The sequence below is a fragment of the Neocloeon triangulifer genome, unplaced genomic scaffold (genome assembly GCF_031216515.1).
Source record: "Neocloeon triangulifer isolate White Clay Creek 2 clone unplaced genomic scaffold, ASM3121651v1 ptg000015l, whole genome shotgun sequence".
Classification (NCBI taxonomy): domain Eukaryota; kingdom Metazoa; phylum Arthropoda; class Insecta; order Ephemeroptera; family Baetidae; genus Neocloeon; species Neocloeon triangulifer.
The window spans coordinates 2,078,035-2,100,956 of NW_026775557.1; the positions used below are offsets into that span (position 1 = coordinate 2,078,035).

General features: G+C 35.3%; 2 protein-coding genes across 2 annotated transcripts in view; both read right to left on the reverse strand.

Moving 5' to 3' along the window:
• Positions 1 to 8,690: 8,690 nt before the first annotated feature.
• Positions 8,691 to 11,073, reverse strand: LOC132202505 (G-protein coupled receptor Mth-like). The gene is made up of 9 exons (XM_059629460.1): positions 10,874 to 11,073; positions 10,533 to 10,823; positions 10,234 to 10,476; positions 9,863 to 10,179; positions 9,730 to 9,808; positions 9,485 to 9,672; positions 9,247 to 9,430; positions 9,029 to 9,191; positions 8,691 to 8,962 (listed from the first exon to the last, which is right to left on the reverse strand). The coding sequence occupies exons 1-9, from the start codon at positions 11,071 to 11,073 to the stop codon at positions 8,777 to 8,779; spliced, it is 1,851 nt and encodes a 616-aa protein (XP_059485443.1). The 3' UTR covers positions 8,691 to 8,776.
• An 8,450-nt stretch (positions 11,074 to 19,523) lies between these two features.
• The window catches only part of LOC132202324 (uncharacterized), a 57,386-nt gene continuing 53,987 nt past the window's right edge, over positions 19,524 to 22,922 (reverse strand). The window contains exon 10 of the mRNA XM_059629167.1: positions 19,524 to 21,924. Within this exon, the coding sequence (XP_059485150.1) occupies positions 21,535 to 21,924 (390 nt within the window). The 3' untranslated portion in view covers positions 19,524 to 21,534. The remainder of the gene's footprint in view (positions 21,925 to 22,922) is intronic.

Here is a 22,922-nt window from a genome sequence, read left to right on the forward strand (position 1 = left end):
CGCCGCAAGTCGGCCCCGCAAGTCGGCCCCGCAAGCGGCGCCGCAAGTCGGCGCCGCAAGTTTAATGAAGTGTTGTGGAAGCTCTTTCATTTAATTTTAAAGCTATTTTTCTAGATATTAAAGTGCTTCAAGCAATAATTGGAATACTTTTCTAATTTTCGATTTTACAATAATCGGAAAAATAAGAGCGAAACAAAACATCTCAGCTTGCGCTTAGTAAAAATGAAGTGTTTAGGCTGCTCTTCCATTTCATTTTAAAGCTAATTTTTTGACATTAAAGAGCTTCGAGCAATGATTTGATTATTTTCTCAATTTGTTAGTAATACAAAAATCGACGCAAAATAAGAACAAAGCAAGAAACTCAGATTGCGTCTCATCAAATGAAATATTAAGGCCACTCTTTGATTTTATTTTAAAGCTATTTTTCTAGTTATTAATATTAAGGCCTTCTTATTGACATAGTCAAATCAAGTCTTTTCAACAATAGCAAATATTTTATCAATAATTGGAAAATTTAACAATCATTGTTGTAAAGACTTGATTTGACTACGTCAATAAGGTTCCTTAAATAATTTTTAGCACAAAATATAATGTAATAGCCTTAAATAAAATTTTTGCTTCAGTTATAAGGTCGTCGTTTGCTGTCAGTTGAAAAATTGTATAAAATCGTTATTTGTAACTCACTACAAGTGTAAAAAAACTGTGCATATTTTGGTCTATAGATACAAAATATTTTGGTATGAAATAATTTTCCAAAAAAGGAAAATCTCTATGTCAGATTATGAATAAACAACACTTACAGACGATGAAGAAAAATTTGAATGGCTGAATAAACTCAAATTTTTCAACACCCTCTTAAAATGCACCCCGGCGCGACGGCCAAAGTGGCATCGATTGGGGTGTGTTTAGCGACAAACAAAAGTCATCCCGTCTTTAATGCCATTCATCAGGAGTCATCGAGCGGCGCTCAGGGATTAGCTTTTAAATATGTTTTACATTATCCGTCCGCACCCGCTCTGATAAAAGTGAACAACACGCATGCATGCCGAGGGGTGACTCGATCCGGCGAGGGGGTGACTTTTCTTCCGCGCATATATATGTGGGGGTTGCCGCGCTGGTTTTTCCAAATGTGATTATCGGGGGAATTACGGGTCAATCCGACCGACGAGGCAGTCAAGCAGCATCCATAGTTAGCCGACCCGCCACCCCTCCCCCGCCGACACCCCACTGGCCCTAGAGGGTGGGAAAATTGTTTCCTGCAAATTAAGCACGCGCCGGCCGAGAGTATTTATTTTTACAGAAATTATTCAAGGTTGCTTAAAATGCCGCGCAGGTCTGCGTTTAATGTGCTGCGGCGCACAAAAGGCCAGCGGAGCTTTAGAATTTGATTTTCGGATCATGAGATGATTGATGAGTGTAAATTGCAAAGTGTAATCGCCCGATTAGGAAGAGGTTTTTTTAATGTGAGAATTTTCATGAATAAAAATAATAGAACATGCTTCAGCCAGTTGAGCTTACACAAAGAATATTTTCTTTCCAGATTTAACAACTATGTTCAAAATATAATTAATATACTTTTTAATGACAATTTTTGTAAAAGAATTAAATAAAATTTAAAAAAAAATAAAAAAATTTGTTAAAAAAATTTAGAATTTAATTTTTTATAAAAAAATATTAAATTAAATATAAAAAATTAAACATATATACAATCAGTAATGATACTTATTATATTTTACTGTTGTTGCGTCTGATTAGTAAAGTTATAAATTGTGAAACATTAATAATAAAACTTATTCAAAATTTATTTAAAATTTCTCCTGCCTTTTTCATACATTTGTCTTCTTTTTAATTTTTTTTTTTTAATAGAATGCAGTTGAAATAATGAAACGCTTGAAGCTTGAATATAGTGCGATGAACCAAAATCCAACATAGTAAACGTCAAGTGTCAAAACATCACGCTTGTGTGCGCACGTGAGAGGAATAAATACCCAAAAACAAAAGACGGAGAGAACGTCAGAGTTGAATCATCCATAGACACAAAGATGGATTTGAAACAAAAGTGAGTGTATAGGTGTGTTCTTTTTTTGTTGGTCGTTGGGATGATTGATACGCCGAAAGTGAGCAGTTGGAAAGAAAAGCAATCATGGCGCTGATTGTGTGAAATGTGTGTGTTGTTGCATCCGACGCTGCGGCACTAAAAGGGATAGACACATTTTCCTGCATCAATTTATGGTTTGACTGGCGTTGGGGGAGAAAAGTCGAAGCTGGCAGAAGAGAATCCAAAAGAGAAAGAATGATCCCCGTGGGATGAAAGTGATCGTCCCTAAATATGGACGCGTATAAATAAAACGATAACTGCGGATATGGACTTCGTGTGAGCGGAGAGGGATCAAATCAAATACCTCGGCAGACAAAAGGCGCTAATCATATAGGGAAGATTTGTGTGACACTCAACTCAATACTTTTAATAGACCACATGAAAAAAATAATAAAAATTTAAATCGCAATCGGCTTTTTATGGGAAAATTTTTGTTAAATTGAGCTAAAATTTGGTTTTAATGTGAAAAATAAACGGGTTACACCGCGACATTGTTATTCTGTTTTTTCTCTCCCACTTCTTCTTCTAATAATATTTTTATTAGAATCATAAAAGAATAATATTTAGAAGATTTTTCACAAAATATTGTATTGGAGATTAAAGATGTTTATTAGCTGCTTAACAGTCCCTTAAATGGCGGTGTATGATTTCAAAAATATGATTGGCCAGTTCATAAATAATATATTTTCTTAAAACTCTTTCCTTTCCTCAAAATTGTCCGCAGATGCTAAAAGGAAATAAATTTTCACATCCTGATTGCATCGAAAATATGTTTTTGAAAACATCCTGTCTTTTTTCCATGGTGCACAAGCCAGAGAGGAATTCAAAATATGAGAGATTCTGTGTATGTAATTCGAGAGGCGGCCTTTCATCACTTAAGTAGATTACAGATAGAATCGAAAAGATGCAATCGCGGCCAAAGGGTTGTCATCTTTCATTTGCTCCTCACAAAGTGAATCTGAATGGGACGCGCCATCTGCAGAAGTTTTCATTTTTCAGCAGATGAAAAGGATGAAGATGCTTTTGCTCTCCGTGAGAGAAAAATATTTCGGTAATTTGCAAACTGCCGCCCACGCAAGTGTCAACCGCGATTTTCTGTGGAAGATGATCGCTAATGTTTACGCGCGGTCCTCGAAGTGGCGAAATTTAAATATTTATCCCAAACAGAGGCAAAACAATAAAGGCGGCCCCATCCTCTTTCGCATACGACACGCATAACACTAATGCAGAGAGAAGAGTTTATCAACGGATATGATCTCCAAACATACAAATAATACGCGCACACACAAACACTGCTAGCCCGACCGGCCCGAGCAAAATCATTTATGCGCCCAGAAAACAGTGGCGTATCTTGAACATTACTTTTTTTAATGCACGGATTTTTAATTTTAATTCTCTACCAGTGTTTTTTCAAGAAAGATTTAACGTAGCAAAATTATGTTATTATAATTTTGTTTTATTAATTATTCTTTTATTTTGTTGTTTTTTGAAATAAAAATCTCAAATTCTTTAGAAATCTTTTGACACCAATTATTTTTTAAAATTTTTTTTTTTGTGTGATTAAATTTAATAATAAAATTCGGATGTATGTACTTCCAATAAGCTTTATTAGTCAACTTAATTTGAAGAACAAAGTATAATTGAGTTTTATTTTCTATGATTTTCGTCTGAAAAACAAACGTTTTAATTTTTTTTATTTATATCTAAAAAAAAAAGTGATTTAAGACTCCAATTTCATTGAAAATCCATTTAAATTCCCCATTTATAACACTTTAGCCAGAAAAAGTAGAAATTGTAAAAAAATTTAGAGCATTGAACAGATACAATATGATCAGAAATTTACGTTTATGCGTCCCCAGCATCCGCCCCTGACATACACCCCTGCACCACCTACGCCGTATAATACAAGGGAGTGCAGTGTGTGTCTCTCTTTTTTGTGAGCTGTGCGAGAGGATCATCTAGATAAGGTGCAGTAGGCTCTCTTTGAACGATGCTTATCTAACGCAGACGCATGCATGCATACACTGGCCTCACCACACGAGGACCTGCCCTCGGAGGCTGTCGGGGGCGCCCCGGAGCCCGCAAGTTCGCCCCTGCTCGAAGGCCCAGTCCAGACATCCGAGAGTTGGGTGCAAGTGCAACCGTGTGTATTAACCCTTCCACATTTTGCGATGAAACAACTTACCCCTAACACTTTGGCCCATTTCCCTTTGCTTGTTTTGTTTGTGTGCTCGCGGCCGGGGCAGCAGCTTGATTGTTCGTCAACGATGCTTCTGCCACTAACGGTCTATCCGAATAAATAGAAAAAGTTTTCAGCTCTTTCTTGGTGAAATTGATCGTTTTGAATTTCTCCAATGCAAATAAGAAGAAAAATATTTGATTAATTTGACAAATGTTAAAGAAAAACTTTTTCATTTGTATACGCAGGCATAAACTTTAGGAAACAGTAAACATGTAGCCGGCTTAGAACTTGAATATTGATTTTTAACAAAATTATATGAAATAAAACAATATAATGAACATAATTAATGATGCAGAGGAGAATTGATAAATAATTCAATGAATTATATTTTTATTGGAATGAAATACGTTGCATTTCTATAGCTCTTTAAAACAATTTAATGCTAGCTTGGGTAAATTATTGAAGAAATTAAATTTAGGAAACCTTCAAGGTTTTCTACATTATAAATTTACGTACATACGCTCTCTGTCACTAGCTTTATGTAATTTACGGGGCACCTTTTGCATTTATTAGTGCCGCAATGATAGTTTGTCGTTTGACCCCAGCATCCTGAAGAGAAGATGACCTTCACAGAAAAACTTGTGTAGTTGGTTCCGAGACGAGTCATCGACGGTGAGGTTTATGATTTGGCCAAATCAGTTTGGCTTCAGCGGCCGAAACATGCGGTTCTTAGCAGCCGTGCTCATCTTCTTTGCAGCAAGTTTTGCACATTGTCAACCAGGTAACGTAATTTAAAATACTTTATATACTAGTAAGATTTATTATATTTTCATCTATATTCCCCAAATAATTTTTTTTAATCCCTGAGTGATTTTGATTTTTTTTTTTTTTTCATTTTTATTACATATATGTTTCCTTAGAGTGAAGTGTATTCTTGTAAAAAAGAAACTGAGAGAAAGAAAATTGTCGTTATTTTTACTTAAAAAAAATTAAAATATTTAAATTTAGATAAATAATCAAGTTCCTCTTCGTGTTAACCGACTAAAGATTTTCATTCTTCAAGTTTTAGCAAGGCATAAAAACCGTCAGCAGGCATGTATGTCATTTTCCACGGAACCCAGCAGCTCCAAGGATATGCGTCAACCTCAGCCTCATTTATCGCCCATAACTGATGACTCTACGAAATCCGACGGAATAGATAAAAAACCATCAAAAGGACATCAAGCAAATGTTGGCCCTGTTCATAGACCAACCTTTCATCCGATTTTAACAACAACTTCACGTCGGCCTTTTATTTTTGATGGTCCTCCACGGACTAATGTTTAAACGTTTATAAAGGATAATTTTGAAAACTTCTTTCTGAAATTCACATAAAAAAATTTTGTTAACTCTTTCTTTAAATTTTTTCTTCTATTTTAAAGGGCTAATAAAATAACTGGAAATGTCAAAATTCATAGCATTAACTAACATAGAAATTGAACAGAAAATAAAATTAATTAAAAAAAATTTAAACAGTCATATCAATTAATTGTGCCTTTCAGCATCAAAATAAGAACTGCACCTTAATAATAATAATATTGGGATATTTTATTATTTCAGTTTTTAATTTATATAAAAAACACCCTGATCCCCAAAACCCTCTTCCTCTGCTCTCCCTTTTATTTGTATTTGAAACTAAAATACAGAAATAATTCTGCACCACAATCATTTGAACGCAATTCGAAACTCGTTGGAAAAGAATCCGTCATTTTCCACAAGGCAGCATTAAAGCACCATAATTCACTTTTTCCTCTGATGGCTGCTCGGGCGAATCAATTCGGAGAGAAACATGGCCGCGCGTTATCGGCGTCGGCGGATTTTCTGCATTCGCACCTCTAGCTTGGTTTCTTCCTCTGCTGCATTTTCATTGTGAGAGCGCCAAATCCCATCGCTCATCTCTTTTCTCTCGTCGCTTTTCACAGCATCAACTTTCCCTCGAGCCGCGATTTACTTTGGAAAATATCTTTACGGCGCGATGGTGCTCTGAATGTAACACACACAACGTTCGTTCGGCGAACGTCGGCAAAACAGGAAACGCCGGAGATGAAACTGCAATCTGCGCGTGTCATAATTTCCGGGCCGAGCTGCTTGCCAAAAACCTTGACAATGCCGCCTGCCGTCCTCCCATTCACCACCCTAGCCGCCTTTTTATCGGCAGCTCACTCGCTAGCTCTGCGCGGCGTTCATTTGTATTCAAATCTGCTCGGCAATCGACGAGTGAGTCTCGGCTAAAACTTTTTCATCATATTTAATAAGAGATGGATGAACGAGCGGAGGAAACATTGACATATCCTACCGCCGCCGCTTTTCCAACGAGAGAGCACGTTTTCGTTTGGGGAAGAAGAAGCAGCAGCAGCAGCAGAGTTATCTCGTTGTGGAAACTTTTGCTTCTGAGAAGAGCCGTCGTTAAAAGTTTGCCGCACAATGAGGATGATGAAGAATTATTATGCACACAGGCAATGTCATTACTCTAATGCGCTCGACCGTACTTTTAAAACTTCTTCCTCTTCTCTTTGAGCCCTGCTGCTTTTTCATTCTTTCTCTGTCGACCGCGAACACCAGGCGAAAAATTAGTTTTGTTTGTTGCTCCGGACTAAGTGGCTCATTAATTTCACCCGTCTTTTGTCTCCAACTGGAAAGTAATTGTGCTGCTTTTTCTTATTTAAAATCGATTTTTAATACCTAAAATACAATTAAAAAAGTTATTAAATTAAATTAAATGTTCACTTTCATCAGCAATCCAAAATGTTGGCAGAATAATTTTTATTTATTAATAGTTTTTTTACTTTTTTAATGAAATACCTGATTCAGCACTTGTTTTTTATTAATTCAAGACCAAAAATTGGACTATTTTCAGTTTACGTGCAGAACGATATCCAAATATCATCTCCGTGTTCCAATCAGTGAACTTATGATTTAGGTTATGCACCAAGCACAACGGCAAAGCGCAGCGGGTTGCATGCATCGGAATGAATGCAATTCAAAAATTATTGTATTGACTTGAACGTCAAAAATTAATTGTTTAAATGTTTTACTTACTTGTTAGTCAATAAATTATTTTATTAATATTTTAAAATACCAAAATAAAGCGAGAATAATTTTAACTTTTTGATTCCTGGAAGAAAAGTTGAAACAAGAAATTTTGATTCACATCTCTCCCGGACGGTGCGCAAAAAATTCGCCGTCATATCGTCGGCTCTGCCGTAATCCTCACCAGCGTTTCTTTGTGCCCGTGTGCATGAATGCTAATCTGGCCGCGCGCGTCGGAGCGACGAGTGAGAACGCGCGGGTGGCAAAAACTCGACTCGGTTTTACTCGGGGGGCCATAAAGAAGCAGAAATATGGCGGCCGCGATGATGACAGCCGTAAAATTTGCAAAAACAATAAAAGCTTATTTTTATCACGCGTCGGAGGAAAGTAAAAACGGGGTAGAAAAAAGATGTAGTAAAGTTAATGCCTCCTGTTGACACAATAAAAAATGACGAGCGTGCCCGTTCATATTTATAGGGCCTGCACGCATCCAAAAATGCTGGCGGCTGCCGCGATAAGGAGGCTGCACAAATAAGGATCGCTCCACATAGCATCAACTCTCGCTTCGAAAGGGCCTGATGATGAAGCGGCGGAGGCAGGGAGGAGCTGCTGCTGCTGCTGCTTTTTGGTCTATTGTGCTGGCAGATTCATCTGTTAGGCGGCTGATAAGCGAGTGACTGCTTCTATAAGGGAAGCGGAGGAGAGAACTCATCTCATCTGACTGAATGCCATCGCCGCAGCAGTTAGACGGCGGCGGCTGATATGATGTGATTATCCACCCTCGAACAGAGAGATGCCGTCATCTTCGCAAACTTGATTTATCTGCGCTCGCACCATTATGCTGTGTATATAGAAAAGGAGCCCAACCAACCGATCTCCTCCCACCCCTGCGGAACGGGCTCGTTTTTGCATTATAAAGCGCTCGCAGCCACCCAATTCCATAAATCACAATTCCGAAAGAAAGGAGAAGGGCGCCGCGGGAAGTTGTGCAAAATTTTGAGCCGGGATAACGTCTCATTTCGATGCAGACCCTATTTGAAAATAAATTTTATAAGCTTTTAAATTTATAAAGGATTATAAATTATTATCGCACAAAAAGTGTTGATAAAATTAATTAATAATACAAAAGCTGAGTTTGAAAGTAGATTCAATAATAGATCCGATCAAAACAAAAAGTTTATGAACTGTTGAATGTCTTAAAAAATATTATTAAATGGATTATTTGTCGCCCATAAACTGTACAAATTTCATTATGACATCGCCGGAATATAGAGTAAAATTAATTAAATAGGTGAAATTCGCCAGATTTTATTTTATAAGTAAATTAACTTTTTTCCAATATCTGCTGCGGGGAGTTTTTGATGCTTTTAAATAATATCAGTAAATTCAGTTCGTCAATTTTGCTAAGAATTTATGTCTTTAAAACTCTAATTTGAATTAAAATCTTTCAGTTCACTCAACTTAATTGAGTCTGTTTCATTCGTTGTATTCTCATGTTCCAAAACCCGATGTTCAAACTGGTCTGTGTTTTTCTTTCTGCACCAAGAGAAATCCGGAACCAGCAATGAAAGTTTTTCCAGTGATGGGTACTGCCGTTTCAAAGAAATCCAGACCTTCACAGGAAACAGAAAAACATTTTAGTAGACTTTTGGCGTTTTTTTTTAGTTTGAAAATTATACCTTTCGCCTGCAGCAGAAGACAACAAATATGAGAAAAGCTCGCAAGGCGATCGCAACATTTGAGGCGTACCAGTACCACGGAAAGGCATAATTGAACCATGATAGAAACTCGGAAATATAAGTCAGACCCATTAAAAGAGACAACTTTGCAAAGAGTTTCAATCTAAATATTATTTAAAAATTAGATTTTTGCTATTAATTTATTAATTTAAATATACTTTTCCATGTCAAATTTTAGGTTTTCTTTCAAGTCGCTACGGTTACTGTCATCTGACTGTAGAATTCTTCGGTTCTCCTTTTTAAACGAGCGAATTTTCACCGCCGTCGTGATGAAAAGATAAATGTTGATCAACAATACGATGCCCATAGGAAGGGAAAAGTATAGAGCCCGGCCTAACGAGGCTGTAAATTAAAAAATTATTTACAACAAATTATAAACAATTAATTGAAGCTCACATCTAAACCAACAAGAAGCTTCGTCAAGATCTGGCCACACGACCCACAAGGGCAGGTTCATGTCATCTGTGAACTGTGCCCACGCCATGAATGCCGAGATGAGGGCAGGCACCCCAAAAGCATAAATTGCATACAACGGAAAACTGCGATTGCGAAGAGATAGGCCGCTTAACATTGAGTCCCACGACCTGCTTGTAAATTTACAAGATATTAAAAATCATATTTCGCACTCAAATTAAACACACCTGAATGTTGTCTGAATTATGATTGCGCGGACATTCAACCAGAAAAACGAAGACAGTAGAAAAAAGTGCGTGAAAATGCCTGGGGAAAAGTTTTGTTTAAACTTTATTTAAGAAATTTTGGTTAGTTTTAAACCTAACACCGTGCAAGTTTCCGTTTCCTGAGACCAAGCTAAAGGTCGGAAGGCCATGGTGAGGAAGGCGCCGAGCATGCAGGCGCAGTGGGCGATGAGGCTCAGACCTTTGATTCCCTGGCGAAGGTCTTTACTGATCGCGTGGATGATCAGGGTGAGGAGGGTGAAAGCAGCTCCGATCGCTGCCAAAATACTCTGCACAATGGCGTCATCAAAGGATATGTTGAATTCGGTGCGGTCACAATACATGGCCACGGTCCTCAGCTCACCCTGCACGGTCGCCTCTGCAATGCAATAGCTCCACCGGTTGGCTGTGTATCTAATTTTAATTTATTTATTCAATTCCAGTAAAATAAAATTCAAGAAAATATACTTTTTAGATTTCAAACTGCCAATTTCGTCGATTTCGAAATTTGTGACCAACTTCGGCCTTCTCGATTTCGCGTAATCTTTGCGCACAGAGTGAAAACACGAGCCTATAGCCTCGTAAATAGTCAAGTGGCGGAAGAACCACGGCTTCAGCTCATTTTTAATTAGCCTCAGGTCTTTCGCATTACGAGGTGTCCAGTTCGCTCCCTCGTCCTTGCATATCTTGACAAACGATTTGCCGGAGGCCCTAAAAATTTACGCAAGAGTTCAGGAAGTTATAATAATTTAAAATTAAATTAAAACCTATTGATGTGAAGTCTTTGTTTGTGATAGCAACATTGCGCGATGCAGATTTCGTGAAGGCAAGGACAGGACAAAAGGACCCAGTTGCGACTGGACGCACCAAGCATTGCGTCCACGCACCATTGATCGTAAGTCCGGTTGAAGGCAAATATGGAGTTTGAACCGCCGAGGAAAGTTAAATTTGTGCTCAATTCGATTTTTACAGGAGGAAGTACGTCCGCCAAAATTCCAGGACAAGGTCCGTAATAGTGATCGTATTCTTGAGCAGACGGCAACAGTTTTTGGTACAGGCTAAAAATAATTTATAAATAAAATGGAAAATAAAGATTAAAAATTAATACCTTAAATTTGTAACCTGCTGAGTTTTTAGTTGGTCAGGAACCCAATCGATTGACAATTTTCTATTGACAACTTCGCACTTTTGCGATGTAAAATTTAAAGCGTAATGTTCAGGACAACATTTTTGCAATATAAATTTTTTACTGTCTGCGAAAACTACTGCCCCAAGCACAAGTAACGTCACAAGCCACTTGTTTTTCATGTTGCCTGCTCGCGATTGTTTGCACTTGGAGGTTTCTTCTTGTTTGATGGTTTGTTTTTGTTGTGATTCGGGTTTGAAAGCGGAAGTCATTTCCGTCGTTTAATGTGATACTTTGGAAGTTTCATAAATTTTTATACCACTTCCCCATGATAAGTCTCAGTAATTAACTTGTTCAATAACAGATAAGAGAAATAGTTTACGGTTTAATTTATTCAGGAATTTTATTTTAATTAAAATAAAACCAAAGATATCAATTGTAAAATTCCTCTCCTTGCTTCAAAAAATAATTCATGAATTTAAAAATTCATATGGTGTTTGGCTCGAGTAAAAATATGTAATTTTTGGTATAAAAAAGAAGGTGAAAATTAGTTTAAAAATTTGTATAATATAATAATTACGCGTTTTTATATTTCATTTTAATAAGTAGGATATTTCTTTTAAATAAGTAATTTTAAATGAAAGTTCAATAATAAAAATCTTATTAAATAAGAAAAATCTCAAAATAAGTGGTATAAGTTTAGGTGAAAATAGGTGGTTCTTCTCAAACAGGTGTAAAATATGTTAATCTTAATTGGTGAAATTGGTGAATATTCATCAAAAAGTGCTTTTAGGTAATTCCAAATTGTCAATGTTTAAATTAAAATTATATATTTACTCTTTTAGAACATTAATTGATTTAATTTCCAACAAATAGGTGAAAGGGTGATCAACTGATCACCTATTTTCCCATCTCTAGTTTTTTCCGCAATGATATCGTCAAGTTCTTGAGTCCAAAGTGAAAAAAAAAAATGAAAATGCAATTACAAAACGATTGCATTATTAAGCCTTCCACTTGATCGATTACTTTTCGCGCGCTCACCTATCACATTTGCCGGTGCAGATAAGCGCGCGTTCGAGCGCCCCTTGATGTGATAATTCGATGGCTCATCATCTCGTCTCTCTCCGAAAATCCCACCCGGCTCCGCACGTTGCACCTCCTGGCTGAAATTCAAAGCAAACACGGTTGAGCAAAATTGCGTATAGCTGTCTGCGTGGGTGCTCCCCCGATACCGAATATAGATTTCATATTTTTTACTCTCCTTATCTCTGGCAGACACGCCATCGCGATTTTTGACACATCTAAACTCCCTAATGCGAAATCTTTTCCCTCCCCGTCGCATCACTTGCTCTCGCGCTCCGCCTAGCTCTGCGAGATGAGATTTCGCTGACAATTTGAGGTGGGAATCCTATGTTTATGGTCAGGAAGCCTGCATTCGGTTCTACGTAAATTTCCAAAATAAATATTAGGCGAGAAGGAGGATTTTGACAAAATTTAAAACTGTTCAAAAATGAGAGTATTTCACATCGAATCCCATTAAAAATGTCAAAAGTATAATTTTTTACGTTATTTTTTGTTAACTCTCAATATACATATAAGAAATTCGTATTTTACATGCTTCTACACACTAAATTGTTTGAAATGAAATCTTTGCCGTTCAAAATGAAAATTTATTTTATCTTTATAATACATAAAAAAGCATAAATTGTTCAATTAATTATTACTAAAGTCACAAATAATAAGAGATAAGAGCGAACACCCAAAAAATCGTTTAAAAACATGTATAATGTGATAACTCTGTTGATCACATTCCTTTTAATAAAATATTATCTAAGTTGATTTAAAGTTTTTTATGCATATTGGTAGAGATCGTTTTATGTCTTTATTATTATAAAAACTACTATATAAAATGATTATTAATAATATTATGTTATTAAATATAAAAATTAATAAAAAAAAATACAATAAAAAAGAACAAAATATTTTGTAAACTTAATATTAAAAAAAAAATTATGCTAATAAAATTAAATCTAGTTTAACTAGCCACGTCACCATGTAAATAATCCCATTCGCGAAGTTGCTCTGTGCTCTTAGGATTTACACATTGGGTCCCGTTTTCTTTTTTTACTCATTCTCTCTAGTATTCGGGCAGGGCGACGTTATTACCAAGGAAATGATGTTGTATTTATAATAGAGGGAGAGTCGGTCATAAAGCGAATCGACTTTTTGATGGCTGTGCACAAGAACCACCCACCCACCGCATCAGATCTCCAAATCGTATCGCTCGCCTCCGCCCTTTATTGAGATTGTGCGCTCTCTCTGATGCTCTGTATCGCACTATCGTCGTCATCACCGCCCGCCGCCGCCGCACAAAACGTCTCCCTTTGTATCCCTTTCTCCTCTCATCTCATCTCCGAAAGAGATAGCAACGATAGAGGCTGATGTGGAAAAAAACTGGCAGCTTTTACGACGCGCTCTCTGTCCCTCCACGCTTTTATGGCGGATTAAAATTAATTTACTAGAGGACGCCCCAGCAAGACTTTTTTATAACGTCTCGCCAAAGATGAATATTATTGTTTTAAATTTCGCCTTTTACGGCGGCGGAAATGAACGCTGAGGGGCAATTTTGGGGTATTCCATGAGAGCAGCAAAAAATTTATGATTGGCGCTGGCGAATGATAATAAATTCTTGTAATTAGAAAAAAAAAATCACATTCAATTTTAAATTTTTTATCTAATATGATTTAATTGTATAATTTACAGCATAAATTAAGCACTTTCATTTTATCTCGGTGTACTGACATAAAATAATTCTTAAACTTGTGATCCGAGTCCCTCTCTCTTTTCTGTCTTTATTCCCTTTTGCTTTCTTATTACACGGCTTGAACGTCATTAATTTTCTTGGGCCGCTCGCGCGCTCACCCAGTTGGCGAATGTATTTCAAAGTCACATTCAAAAAGTTTTGCCGAGCGACTCCTTGCGTCTCTAATCTCAGATTTCAATCTCTTTTAGAGTGACATTGAGGCTCTCTCTCTCTCGCGCGAGCGTCTATTTCATCTTATCCTCAAACTTTTGAGCTCTGCTCTTGATGTATTAAACGAGGGCAATAACATTTCAGGAGCAGCCATTTCTCATTTCGGCTAATGCGAGCTTGTCATTTTTATGCCGAATTTCTCTGAAAAGCGTCAAAACTTTGCATAAAAACGACGCAGTTTTATTGAGATCTTCAAAGCTGAATAAGTTGAAATTGTAGCATTAAATAACCAGTTGTAATTTTGCTTTATTTTTTAAACATTTCAGATTATAAAGTACTTCTTGTAAATCATACTTATCAGTCAATTCATGCTCAATCAATGAATTATCCAATGAACTCGTAATTTAAAAACTTGGAGACCAGGTAAATCTTTTGATATATCAATAATTTTGAAAAGTTCACTCTGCTTTCGTCAGAGATGATGACAGTTTTTGACACAATGTCCGTCACTTTATTTTAAATAAGAGCAGGCAATGAAACTGAAAGAACTGAAAGTAAAACGATCCAGTCTTATAAGAACCAACTGCGTTAAACAAGGAGCTAAATCAAAACGAAATAAATGAATTATTGATTGATTCTTATGTTAGATATTCAGTTTTCTCATTATTTTGTAATTACTCGGTTGGGTGGAAATCGATCATAATACCTTCTTATTGGGGTGATTTATCATGGTACAAAAAAAATCACATACACGATGCATTGACATTTTTTAAGCACTTGTCGTATTTTAGGAGTTAACATAATTATATGATTGCATTTAATTTATTAATAAAAGGAGATCTTTAAAATCAAAAATAAAAACTTTAAATTCTCTTAACAAAAACAATCACAGAAAATTTACTCAGTCTCTATAATTTTTAGGAAAATATAAAAATCTAAGTATCAGTTTAAAGTATACGCTATTTAATTTACTTTTTTAAATAATAATGTATTCAATAATAAAAAAGGCGAACGATTCAAATTTTAGTGTTGTGCCGTCATCTTTTAATATTCGCTGGGAGGATATAAATTATATCTGAAATCTTAACTAATAAATAAAATGATTTCCCTCTCAATTCTCATTCATAATACATAAATTCTCAAGGCAAAACTTTGTTCATTCATAAAATCAGCCCCATTATCCGCCAGATCGGACGCAATTAATTATCAACCCTTTTTGCGCCGAGATATCACACGCGAGAAGGCTAATGGCGAGGGCACCTTTGGAAAAAGGAGATGTATCTGCGAATAATCTGTTCGCATAATAGGATGATTGCGCGCCGGGTGCACGACGATAGGGGCGCAACTTTTATTGCCTGGCGAGGAACGAGAAAGAGCGTTTTCTTATCGGAGCGCCGGCCGAGATGCGAGAGAGATCCCAAAAGAAATGTCTTGCAATTTTATCTATCTCGCGAGATGTGCCTCCGCCGCCGCTTTTTCTCAGCACCAGCGAAAGAGAAAAAGAAAGATGGCGCGCTTGGATTGGAGATCGATTAGGGGTAGAAACCCCTGTAGCGGCAGATAAGCTTGATGAATGGTATGCTCGCCCGCCCGCCAGCCATGAGCCACCCCCTGGCCTCCGCAACTGCAACCCCCGCAGCACACACACGCGAAAAACCGCCGAAAAGTGCGAGGGACCAACTTTCTTCTCCGTCCTCTTTTCTCCTCTCCTCCTTTTATCCGTTTCTATCAAACTGCGATTCATTTTAATAATCCTTATCACAAAAGAGCTGAGAAAATTTTCTTCTGCGTCAAAGTTTTAGCTGGAATAAATTGTAATTAGTGTAATGAAATGATTCAAAAAGTTCAGCTTGATCTGCAAAAAAATCAATTTTTCATTAGCTTTCGCTCTTGTGTTTGAATACCAGTAAAAAAACTAAATCCACAAAGATTTAAAGGTTCTAAAATATGAACAGGTAAAACTGGCTATAGTAAAAATTTATAGTTATTACACTTATTTTTATAATTTAGTTTGCAATAAATAAATCGCATTCAAAAATAACTTAATTTTTATTACTATAAGCGTGTTTATTTGGAAATAAAAATAGCTTATATATGTATTCAATAAATGTTCAATAACTTCTTAAGTTAAATTTGTTTCCTTTCTGCATAATTTCTGAAACATTTATCTTGTCTTTCCGAAGCTCACCAAGAAAACGACCAAATTTCTCTTTCTTCCTGGATGAAACCTTTTCTATACTCGAAGGAAAAAAACATTGACAACGAATCAATTTGTTTAATTGAGTGTTTGTTTTTTAATGTGTTCAATGAAAAGGAATGAAATTATTTTTTTAGAATGAAGTCACAAGTTGAACTCAAACCAAAACTTATATTGTAAAAATAAGTATAAAACTCTTTACAAAAAATATTAACACTTTTTTGTGTGCTTTAAATCGGAGGTCAATAAATTAATAATTATTGTATTTTTTTACAAGTCTTTACTCAAATTTTACTATCTTTACAAAAATTTAAATCAACAATTTAAAAAAAGACAAAAAAAAAATTTATTGTTGGCACGGTAAATATGCCTCTATAGAACGCGATGAAGATTGGAATTTTAAGCAGCAGCTAAGTGTAAAATGAATAAGAAAAATGAGTGGTGAGGCGAACATGTCACTTCTGAGCGACAACGCGCTTCATCATTACAGCTAAAAAAAACGTCGTCGTATAACTGCATATTACGGTCAGCGACACATTATTTTAATAAAATACTTTTTAATGACGGTGTTCCTTTTTCACTGACACGGCGCCTCTCTGCGCAATTTTCCGCTTTATTTTGACTTTGAAGCATCGAGGCGTCAAGAAAATCGACATGTCCTCTGCGTTATCAGGCCGTGTTTGTTAAAATTTTCACCTCGTGCGGCCACCAAGGTGACAGCAGGCCAGAAGAAGTGTCCCATGAACATTCCAACACGAGTCCCAATTTTAATTATTAACTCTATATCCTCTCTTTAAAATAAATGCCTCCTCTAAATTAGAAATAACAAGAAAGAAACACATTCCAGCAATCGATCAAACTGGATGCTGGGATTGCTATTCGGAATGTGTTTGGAGCTCACTGAGTACATAATATTTTTTTATTAATTATCCCAATGGTTTTGAATTCATCCATCTTATTTAAATAAAAAAATAAAAATAAAATAAAGCAGCTATACTTGTCAACAAAAAGCAATTAAAAAATTCTTTTCATAGGAAAAATTGATATTAAAACTGCCAAATTTTTATTCTTCACTTCTTAAATAATTACAAATTTTAAAAAAACTATTAATTGAACTATTTATTGCTATAATGAATTGATTAAGTAAAAATGTAAAAGCTTGACCAGTGTTGTTTGTTTTTGTTTTGTATAGTTCAATATTTTTTGATATTCAATACAGATTTTCGTCTCACCTTTTCGTCTTCACAGGATTAATTTAATTCTTTACGCTGGTCTCCGACGATGATATTCAGTTTACGAAAATTCGCCCCGAATGAGAGCAAGCGTTGTGCCGAGTGTTTTGATTTTGGCCGAGAGTGTCACCCATCCGTCGCAAATGAAGAATAAATGGTACACACACGACGAGAAGACCAGGTGGTGGTCGTTGGTCGTTTTTAGCCCGGCTGCTTACCCGAGGGAGGGTTATCGAGAGGCGTCATCTCTCCGCGAGCAAGGCTGCATTCGCCGTCAGACGGTGACTCGAGATCCGCGCTGTCCGATAAACAACACGTGAAACCATTAAAGCGGCGGACCAAAATCAAAAGTAGTGTCGAGGGCGAGTAAGTCACCAAAAACTACCCTAACTCTCTGAAATATTCGTTTCACAATAATTAATACATCAATTTTTCAATTCATTGAAATATATACTGAATATTACAGAAAAATACCATCCAATATTATGCGCTTATGATTTAATCTTCTTGCTCAATAAATATAAAGTGTCAAGAATAATTAATACATCATTTAATTAGCGCTATGAAAGTTGGGCAAAGAAATTTTGATTTTGTTAAGTCTTAAATTTCATTATTATTAACTAAAAATGTAAATAAAACTTTGAACCACAGTTAGACATATATCTAATGATACAATCCATTCCCATGCATATCTCGCAAGCTGGAATTAAAAATAGTTTTACAAACACCATTAAGTGTTAATTTTAATTGCAGTTAAAAGTCGTATTAGTAGTTTAATACTATAGCAAAAACTTTATATAAACATAAAATATAAAAATTTAAAAACACAACAAAATATTTAAATAATAATTTTAATTGCTCGAATTAAGTATGATTATTAAAGTTAGTTTTAAATAATATAACAATAATCTCAAATAAAGTAAAATTAAAATATTTAGTTTTTCTCTTTTGTCCTACAACTTGACTGGCTCTCAATGTGGGTATAATTTTATGCGGAATCCATTTAAGTTTTAATTAAAAAGGTTTCCGCTGCGTTTGCCCTCTCGCAAGCAAGAGAGAGAGCCAAGGAAAGACTTTGCTGAGCTGGTGAGCGGACAATATGCGCGCTGTATAATGTTTTAAAAGCAAAAGCATCTGAGGCTCATCTCTAAGAAGCGGCAGTCGGCGCGCGATGTTGGCTTTTGATAAGCGACGATGTAATTTTGGACTAAAGGTTTGGGTATGTTCGAGCAGCAAAAGCAAAAGGGTTCTTCTTACTTACTCTCTTTCTCTCTCGTCAGATAAACAAGGAAGATAATTTTAACAAACTTGTTGGCTCCATACAAACCGAAGGCTTATGCGCCTGGGCGTATTTTCAGCCTTTTTAAATGCATTCAGAGATTTACTCCTTTTTTCCCATCGATCCATTTGTGGGAATGGTTAACATTTCACTCCTAGATTTTATTGGAAAAAAATCTTTACTCTAATGATAGATAACACATAAATGGGGATTATTGATGCTTACAAAAAATCTGATAAAAATTAAACAAATATTTTTTAGCCTTTTGTTACCCTTTTAAATCCTTAACACTTACACACAATATTTATATTTTTAAGGTAAAAAAATTGAAGCAAACTATTTTAGTTAAAAATTAAATTAATGCATTGTAATAAGAAACAAAATTAAAACTAATCAACAAATATGATATTCATTTTAGGTGCCTATTTAGTCCCCATCATTAAATTATATAATGGATTTGAGCACTGGAAATAAGGGAAATAAGTTTCACGCCATCAATAGAGTCGACATCTATGAGGTTTTGTTTCAACAGCGCCGGGCGTCCGAAAATACGTCTGAAATGTTAGCAAATATTCTAGCTCAATTAAAAAACATCTTGGCTGATCTTGGCTGATTTATTTATAAAAATATAAAAAATATCTTTGTTTAATTATTATAAATTTTAATTAAACCAAAACTGGTGATTATGAAGATAAAAAAAAATGCAATCATTTGCTGAAAATAAATATCAAGAGAAAAATCAGGGAGAAAATTAACTTTTAATGCTAAGGAAAAATTTAAAGTCGCTACATAATTTTTTTTTCTTTAATGAGAACGTCTTGCAAAATTTTGGATACCTCCAAGCCCTCCTTTTGAAAAAGCAGGCCATTCAATGATTTTACAAAAGCCATATGAAGTAGGAAAAAATAATTATGGAAATCAAGAGGTTGCAAATGAATCAGACAAGCGTACATGTTTGACAATTACAATTGCATGTAACATTTAATTTTCCTCATTTCTAAAACAACATATTTGATAATAATCGACAAATCATTACACTTTATAATCATCGAATATTTTATAATAATATGACAATGTATTCAAATTCACCATAGTATTTTTAATAATCGCACAGTGCATTCTCCGGGGCAGAAAATTGAAACATTCATTTGGAATTTTACTTTGATCCAACAATATAAAACCAATACAAATAAATTTTGCAACTTTGAGCCGCCAGAAGTGAAATATTTGCTACACCCTGCCTCAACTCGAGGATTCCTGCCGAACCCCCTAAACAACATTTTTGCATCAGTCTCTTGCATAGATAATTCTTGACAAAAGCGAACCTTCAAGGCCGCGACTGACAATGAGTGACTCAATTTCATTCACTTGATACTCTCAAGATTTATCTGGGTTAAATTTTTTATTAAAACTTTTCTAACCCGTATACTTGGATACAACTTTTTCCCAAAAATACATTATTTCCTCTCACCAGTCCGGTCAAAATTTATCTAGTAGGTTTCAAGAAATACAATATTACGTTATCAGGATGGAATTCTGTTTTCAAATTGCTAGAGTGCATTGCATTGAGTTTTCTTTTTTTATCAATGAACAAAGACAGTTAGTGGTATACATTTTTTTTTAATCCAAAGGAAAGTCACTCATTCAAACTCACACATCTTGTTGATATAAAAGTTACAAATTTCTCTACAGATTTTTGCATGTTAATTTTAGAAAGGAGGACATGAATGTTGTAATTTCAATTAATTATAATTAATCGTGAACTATTATTGGCGATAATTATTATCCTAATTAGTCTATTCCAAGTCCAGCGTGCAGCTGGCTCACACATTTTTCCGCATAGAATCTGAAGCCCGTAACCAAAATAATTATTAATCCAAGAAGTAATAATTAATTAAATCATAATATACTGCATTGTTTGGATACAAGTTATTATTATTAAATGGATTACCGCGTTCTCAACATTGACTAGACGGAGAAGAATTTCTTTTTAATTTAAATTGCTTAAATGAGCCCGACAGCACTGCATTTTATTTTCAAAATACTGAGGCGCGTGAAAAATACGAGCATAAAAGTTACTTTTGTACTTTTTTTTTGAAGATGATGATTATAAATCAAAGCTAAAATGAGAAGAAATACTGTGAAATGCATTGATCGATCCAAAGTAATGGATTTTTATAGTGACAAAGAAAATTCAAATTGGAATCAACAGGTTAAAAACCAGCATGGCTTAGAATTAGTGTTTCAAAACTGGTGTTCTGTGTCTGTCATCTGTTTCATCAAGTATAAGTTGTTGACGTGTATGTTTGTTTTCGTGAAATTTCATTTTGAGCAAGTGAAATTAGTTTCCAAGTATGTGGCTTATTGCAGATTACCGGATATGAAAGGAGGAGGGCGGGCAAGTTTGTTTAATTTCCAACTTTCCTAAGGGCTAAATTTGGCTTAGCAATTATTATTATTTAGTTAGGAGGGTCAGCGCACAATACGTTTTTGCTTTTTATGGCATATTGTGTCTTGTATCACACTAGAAAAATTGATTCTCCTCCAGAGGAAGCACAAAAATATTTCTGTCCATCTCTCGGTGAGTGCGTAAGTGTTCCAGGTTAAAAAATTACTGCTCCTCTTTTGCAACCAAATACACTCGTGGACAAATTGAAGCTACAAATGACAGGTGGATTTCATCACTCTGATAATAATTAGACGGTGGAACATGACCAGCAAGGATATGACCAACAACTGACTCGACCCTTTCCGAAGCTCAGACCCCACAACGCCTCATATTGGAAATTGTTTTAAAATGTTTACAAATCTGACGAAGACATGAAGAAGTTTGGCACCAGCTTCCTTGAGCTCTGGAAATTTTACAGAAACTGTGGAGTTGTGAAATATTGGCACTGGAAATGGGAATTTTTAGGCGTTGCAGATCGAGGCTGGAAAGGGGAGCAGAACACTTTTGCAAGTTTAGCTCGTCTTCTTGTCGAAGAGCTGCAGTTTGGAGCGGACGGTGCCCTCGCAGATGCTCAGTCTCTGGGGGATGGAGGTCTTGCGCACCACCGGCTTCTCCAAGGGCATTCGCTCCAGGCATTTCTGCAGCTGGGCAATTTTGGGGGACCTGGAAACCTTCGCCAGCCGGTGTGACAGGGCTTCAATGGCCTGGGCAGAGCTGCCAGGGTACTTTTTGGCCGCCGCCTGGAACAGCAACTCGCGGTGCTGCCTGGCCAGCCAAATGGCTGCCAGAGACTCCTTCCGAGGGTCTTCGTCGCAGCAATTCGTCCTCTGCTTGCGTTCAAAGTACTCCACAATGCGGGTGATGTGCTGGTGGCTGCTCAAGTTACCAGTAGGGCGAGTAACCTGCAAATTTAAAATTCAAATTATTAAAATTTACTACAAACTTGAGTCGTAGAAAATTATTTTATGCAACAAAGTGAATTAAATAAAAAAAAATATTACATGTAAAAATACACAAAGAAAAACTAGTTTTCTAAATATATTCCAAATTTCATTCAAGATATTTTTAACTTCCATAATTTAATTTTAATTATTATGTAAGTTAAACCGAGGAAGGAAAAAAGTTAGGATCATTTCGGATCATAAATCTGAATGTGATCTTTTTTAAACATTAAGGTAGAAAAAAATAAATATCTATTTTAATTGTAAACAGTGCTAATCCTTAAATCTATGTTATTTAAATAATGATAATTTACAAATAATGCCAACTTACTGAAGAATTATAATTAAATTTTTTTAAATTTAACACATACATTTTTAAATACTTAAGTACAATTAAGTTTAAAAAATTTATAACAAAAATGTAATTTTATCTACACAAAACAAAATATTATTCATTTATAAAGCTTAAATTTAATATTAAATGATCATGCCCATCATGCATAGAATAGCTCATGCATGAATTTATCAGAGCAGTGAATAGTTTTGGGGTTGTTCAGCGTTTTTTATTTTTTTTTTCCAGATTTAAAGATCTTGATAAAAGATAAAAAAGTATATCTTTTATCAAGATTTTGGTATCCATTTAAAAAATTGAAATTATAGTGATTATTAAAAAATTTCTGATGGAAAAATTTAAATTTAAATTGCAAGATAATATTTTTTAAACTATATTTTGGAAAATAAACTGATCACAAAAGTTACATCGGTATAAGTTTTAGTAAATACACTTTTAAATTCTTTATTTGAATGCACTCCTGAAATGAATTGCGTGTTTCTATTCAATTTGTAAAAATTCCATAAAGCTATAAAAAATTGTAAGAAACGAAAGGTCCATTTTAATTCACTGATGTTATTCAAACATCAAACATTTTGTGTGGGACAGTTTCAATTTTCTGTTGCTA

Bases quoted from the DNA above. Each gene is read 5' to 3' on its own strand.
- LOC132202505 (XM_059629460.1), bottom strand. From the start codon at position 11,073: ATGAAAAACAAGTGGCTTGTGACGTTACTTGTGCTTGGGGCAGTAGTT. The intron at 10,477-10,532 runs GTTTTAATTTAA...GTAAATTTTTAG, and splicing joins CAAAGACTTCACATCAATAG to GGCCTCCGGCAAATCGTTTG. The intron at 10,180-10,233 runs GTATATTTTCTT...AATTAAAATTAG, and splicing joins GGCAGTTTGAAATCTAAAAA to ATACACAGCCAACCGGTGGA.